The following is a 6000-nucleotide window of genomic DNA, read 5'->3' as shown; positions in this document are numbered from 1 at the left end:
GCACTTTCTGTGAAGAAAGGGAGAGGAGTAGGCAAGACCTGCCTGTCTTTTCTCCATGCCATGGGATCTAGACTTCACTTCTGTAGCTTCGCACCCATAAAGGCTCACTGGCTCATTGTACATCTGAGGAGCAGAAAGAGGCTGGGAAAGGGAGGATAAGTGTGATTTAAATATGAAAAGTGGGGTGTAATGGGTGGGGTTTTTTTGTTTGTTTGTTTTTTGTTTTTGGTTTTGGTTTTGGTTTTGGTTTTTTTGGCGGGGGTGTGTGTTCTGGAATTAAGGGAATGGGAGGCCCGTAGGTGCTCTTTCCCAGGCAGGCGACAGGCCCACCTTAGTCCTCTTTTCCATTCCTGTAGGTGGAGTCTAAGGAGGAGCAGACAGGTCGAGTGTAGCAAAGTGAGCTGTGTGGGGAAGGGGTGAGGACAAGGTTATTCGCGAGCCTCCAAATCAAGGAACCAGGTGAGCCTAAGTCAAACTCCACCTTGGAGTGGTCTCTGTCCGGAGGATCACCCCCTGCGAAGGAAACCCCACCCCCGCGGCTCCGGCGCGCCCCGCCCAGGCCCGCAGCGCGGCTGCAGCGCGAGGGGCGGAGAGGCACAGCGCGGCGAGAGGACCAGACGCCCAGGTCGCCCAGTGCCGCAGGACACCGAAAGCGCATCTTCGCCGAGGCGTTCCAGCTGCTCCCTTGGCCTCAGCGACAGATCACCTGTCCTCTGCCTCGACCCCAGCCCAGCGTCCCCTTCCTCCGGAGCACACGCTACCCTTGCAGTCGGAGACGCGCCCAGCCCCTCGTCGTCGTCGACCACCATGGCGGAGACTAACAACGAATGCAGCATCAAGGTGCTTTGCCGATTTCGGCCCCTGAACCAGGCCGAGATTCTGCGGGGGGACAAGTTCATCCCCATTTTCCAAGGGGACGACAGCGTCATTATTGGGGTGAGTGCTACATCCGAAGGAATTAGAGGAGGAAGCGGGATGCAAAAATCTTTTCACCCCCAAGACTTAGTCCCTCTGCCTGTCATCCTGCAGCAGCTCAGGGATGCTCAGCCTCCATCTACTCCGCCGCAGCCCCTCCTCTCCCCTGCATCAGGATGACTGGGTGTGGCCTGCCGAGGCCTGCAGCCAAGTCTCTGCAGAGTAGAAGGGGGCTCCTTTCCAGTCATCAGGAACCCCAACTTGTCTTTGCTACTCTCTTGCAATGTTCCCACCCCTTAGAGCCAGTTCCCTGCCTTTGTGGTGTTTTCCCTCTCCCCTAGAGAAAGCGCATTTTCCCTTTGTTATTGGCTCTCATCTCTACCCTAACCTCCACGAAGGGAGGGGAAGGTTAGTGGATGGGCTAGATCGGAAATGAGAAGTCTAGGGCCTCTGTGGAGGAATGAATGGGAGTGGGTTCTAGGACGAGCCCTTCCATCATCGCCTTAAGTAGTTGCTGCCTGGACTTGGGGGGAGGGAGCAGAAATCTGGTGAAGGGTTTTCTGGGAAAGCAGTACAGGGATGCCACACCCAATTGGAGAGTTAGCCTCTAGGATCCTAAGGGCCTGTGTGCCTTTCTATCCCGAGTGTAGTATCAAGAGGATTTCAGATCCTAAGCCCTCCCAGGTCAAAGTGCCCAAATCCTGAGTTTGTACATACTTGCTTATTCATCTCAGTCTTGAAGATCCAATACAAGGTAGTGCGAGTGCTACCTCGTCATGGCAGCCCTCCCCCAAGGAGATCGTCAGGCGAATTAATACTCTCTGTGCACTTGGTGTTCTGTGCTTAGGACTGAAGTCTCAAGATTGCAGTAAGCAGTGTTCATTCTTCCGTTTTGCAGACAAGGAGATTGAGGTTCAAGGAAGTTGAATGACTTTCTCAAGGTCATGCCGAGACTCCGTAGATCTGCTAGTCTACAGAACTGAGCTTGAGTCTGTGACTCCAAAACTCACATGGTTTTCCTTTATGCCACCCCACCTCCCCAGATTTCCATTCCAGGCCATTGTGATGGCCTAAAGGGGCCGCTCAGTCTTGCTCCTTCCACCTTTCTTAGGGTGCTAAGGACTTTCAGGGTATGAGGATCTGAGGTCCAGTTCTGTAGGACTTTGGGGGTACTGAGCCAAGAAGTTGTTGTTAGTATCAGATGGGAGGAGCAGCTATGAAGGCAGTCGTCAAGGTCAGGATGACTCTTGAGTGCCTTGGTCCACAGTGCTGGGCATAAAGCAACCAGAGAGGGGACACCTGCACCTTCTGAGTTAGGCAATGTAATCGTGTCTAGGAGAAGCTCCAAGCTCCTACCCCTAGCCTGTCTTAGTCTCACAGAGTGAACTCCGTGGGTGTTTTTTGTATTATGTGTGCCTTTGTCACAGGAGAGTATCTCTGTTTTGCCCGAGGGTCTTTGCTGTTTGGTCAGTGTGGCCAGGTTAAAATACAGTCCCTATCAACCCTGGGGACCCCACCTCTCTCTGAGTAACCTGGCTGGCTGGCTTCTTAAGTGGAGAATTTGCAACTTGAGGTCCCTTCAAGTTATAAAGACTGAAAACCAGGAGAGAGTAGCCATGGGATGCACACCCACCGGGGTCTACTTTAATGCTACCGTCCCTGTTCCAGCTTTATCTGCTCTATGAAGACGGACTCCTTTTAGGCTCTGCGGGTCATCCTGGTGTGGGATGGATCCTGGCCTGTGACACACCAGGGAAGGGGGAGGGTGAAAAGAAACCCATGGCTCCCTGGTAACACAGCTTCTGTCTCAGCTCCATAGCTGATCTTCTATATCTGTTCTGCCAATCCTTATGGGGCTCTAACTCAGTCTGAATCTTCCCTTGCCCAAGGAAAGCCTCCTGTTAGTCTCTTACTCCAGATGTAAGTTCTTATAGGGGCCATTTTGTCTCAGGCAACATCCTTAGAGCTGCCTGCATTCTGGACGTTCATTCTTCACTCAGCCAAAGGATGGCCACGGTATTTTGGGGGAGGTCCTTGAAGACTCCAGTAGAGTCACAGCAACTCCCTCTCACCTCTCCCTTGTTTTCTACTCCAGCTCTGTGTGTGTGTGGTGGTGGGGGACTGCCTACTGAGGAGTGGAAGAAGCCGCTTTGGAATGTCTGGGTAGATGAGGGAGGACACACTGGGGTTGAGTGGGAGAGGACAACTCCCCAGAGCCAGCAGCCCTGCTCCCTCCTGTGACGTGCTCCCCTCTCCTCTGATCCCTCCTGTGACGTGCTCCCCTCTCCTCGAAGCCCTGCAGTTAGGTAGTTGCTCTAGGCTTCAGAGGCCCTTCTGTTGCTGGGCTGCATTCTGCTTGCAGAGGGTAGAACAGCAAGATGGAGAGACAGCTCTGTAGGCCTCATCTCTTTCTGAAGTGTAAGGAATGGGATTTGACAAAGTCAGCAGTCCTTGTCACAGAAGAAGGCTGGTGGGACACAGTGTGTGTGAGCTGTTGTCTTGGTTTGCTCTTTTACACTTAGAATCTGGTCTGACGTTTTCACTGGGCTCATCTTTGTTCCAGCCTGGACCACTGCATCCGTGCCAGATGTGGGGGAGGGGAACAGCAAGAAATCAATCAAAGTCAATCTTTCCCCCACCCCCCTTTTCAGCTGTCCAAAGCTTCTTTCCTCGGGTCTCCTAAAAGATAAATGAATTCTGCTTTTAGGTGTTTTGAAACAGGGTTTCTCTGTGTAGCCCTAGCTGTCCTGGAACTCACTCTGTAGACCAGGCTGGCCTTAAACTCACAGAGATCTACCTGCCTCTGCTCCTCTGCTCCTCTGCCCCTCTGCCCCTCTGCCCCTCTGCCCCTCTGCCCCTCTGCCCCTCTGCCCCTCTGCCCCTCTGCCCCTCTGCCCCTCTGCCCCTCTGCCCCTCTGCCCCTCTGCCCCTCTGCCCCTCTGCCCCTCTGCCCCTCTGCCCCTCTGCCCCTCTGCCCCTCTGCCCCTCTGCCCCTCTGCCCCTGCCTCTGCTTCTGCTTCTGCTTCCCAAGTGCTGGGATTAAAGGCATACACTACCTCTGCCCGGGTTATTGTTTTTTTTCATGACACTTATGTATTTTGTTGTATGATACCTGTGGTGGGCATGCATGTGCCACAGCACACATGTGAGCGTCAGAGGACAGCTTTCAGGAGTCAGTGTTCTGTCCCGTGTAGGTCTTAGGAACTGAACTAATAATACCAGCAGCACTTTCACCCACTGGGCCATCTCTCTGGCCCAGTTTTGCTCTGTTTTGTTTTTTGAGACAGACCTTCCCATATGCCTCGGCGCAGTCTGGAACTCTATGTATTCCAGGCTGCACTTTGTCCATCCTCCTGTCTCAGCCTCCTGAGTGTTGGGATCTCGGGCATGTGCTACCATCGTGACTTCAAGGGTCCTGAAGGGAAAGTAAGGGTCTCTTTAGCTTTGAGGGAAGTGTCATGGAAGATGCAGAGCTGAGGCAGTGTTCATTGTGGCTAGTGTCGCTCAAGCGTTACCATGGCAACAACCCCCCAAGGATGTTACCATAGAATAGAGCCTGGTGCTTGAAGATTTGGGTTCTACCAAAGGCTTTCTCAACAACTAAGTAGGTCTCTAGATCCCTAATTTTGGCTCCCCATTAACATCAATCAGCACATGTGATGCAAAGTCATCACGGGATTCTGGGAACTTCCTGAGCCAGTGCATACACTAATGAAGGGAACCCAGAGAGGGTTCAAAGACAGCATGGCGCCCGACTGTGGGACTTTGTGAGGAGAGTCTCCAGAGAAGGCTAGAGGGAGTGTGGAGCTTGCAGGGCTGGGAGAGAGCATCCCTGAGGTGTGGAGGCTCTGCAGGGCTATTGCTAATGCTACAGGTCACCATTCAGCTCCAAGCTTTGCCATTGGCTGGTGTACAGTTACTAGGGGGAGGAGGGGGAAGGAGGCCCCTTGAAGAGACTCGCGGAGAACCCTTCCTGCAGTGGTGTCCAGGCTAGACAAGGGAGTGGTGAAAGGCCGGTTCTACTTGAAAACAGTTTGAGAAGTGCAGCTGGGGAGGGGAGGGCCACGCGACGACAAGCAGAGGTGAAGCTGTAAGGAGGAGGAGCTGAGGAGATGACTCACGGTTGGCGTTTGCTGTTCCATGGCCACTCTGAGCATGGAAACGGTGCCCACCATATCATAGCTGTGTGACGGTGGGAGAGCTGCCAGGCCACCCCAAACCTCAGTTTCCTCTTTTATAAAGTGAGAATAACAATACTTAACCCCTAGGATTACTGTGCCCATTACATGAGACACCGTGCACAAACTGCACCATGCTAATAGGCACATGATATCATCTCTGCTTTTAGCGTTTGCTTGGGGAGTTGGAGTCTATGTAGTGTGTGCACGTATGTGTGCGCATGCACATGTGTGTGAGAGAGTGAGCATGCACATATCCCTATATGCAGAGGCCAAAGGAGAACGTCTGCGTCCTCTTCTGTCACTGGCCACCTGTTCCCTTGAGACAGTCTCTTACTGAATCTGAAGTTACTATTGTGGCCAGGGGTCCCCTGGGATCCACCTGTCCCTACCTCCCAATACTAAGGTTACAGGCACAGGCAGCCGTGCCCAGGTTTTACATGGATTCGATCCAGCTTCTCTCGCATGCACAGCTGTGCTCTTACTTACCGGGTCACCTCCCAACCTCGGTTATTAAAATTACATAAATAAATTAATTAATTAGTGGAGTTGGAGTACACACATCACAGAACACCAGTGCAGGTCCCAGGACAACGTGCAGGAGTTCAGTTCTCGCCGTCCACCCAGTGAGTCCGTGAATGGAACTCGGGCAGTCAGGTGGTTTGGCAGCAGACACCTCTATCTGCTGAGCCATCTAGCCAGCCCTGGTTCATTGAGACAGATTCTTGCTGTGTGGCCCTGGCTGGCCTGTAAGTCACTGTGTAGTTCAGGGTGGTTCACATTCAAGCTCGAGGCCCCCTTCCCGCCTCAGCCTCTCGAGTGGCATTGCGGGTGTGTGCCCCCAAATAAACAGATTAACAGCTAAAATGTTAGCTGAGCGCTATGGTGCACGCCCTGTGAATCCTAG

General features: G+C 53.0%; 1 protein-coding gene across 1 annotated transcript in view; it reads left to right on the top strand.

Annotated features, from left to right (window-relative positions):
• Positions 1 to 423: 423 nt before the first annotated feature.
• Positions 424 to 6000, top strand: part of Kif5a (kinesin family member 5A) — a 39541-nt gene continuing 33964 nt past the window's right edge. The window contains exon 1 of the mRNA XM_085843243.1: positions 424 to 936. Coding sequence (XP_085699369.1) covers positions 808 to 936 — 129 coding nt within the window. The 5' untranslated portion in view covers positions 424 to 807. The remainder of the gene's footprint in view (positions 937 to 6000) is intronic.

Source organism: Mus caroli, unplaced genomic scaffold (assembly GCF_978045245.1).
Source record: "Mus caroli unplaced genomic scaffold, Mus_caroli_1 scaffold_9, whole genome shotgun sequence".
NCBI lineage: Eukaryota > Metazoa > Chordata > Mammalia > Rodentia > Muridae > Mus > Mus caroli.
Note: the sequence above shows the minus strand (reverse complement) of the source record. Positions and strands in the feature narration are given on the sequence as shown.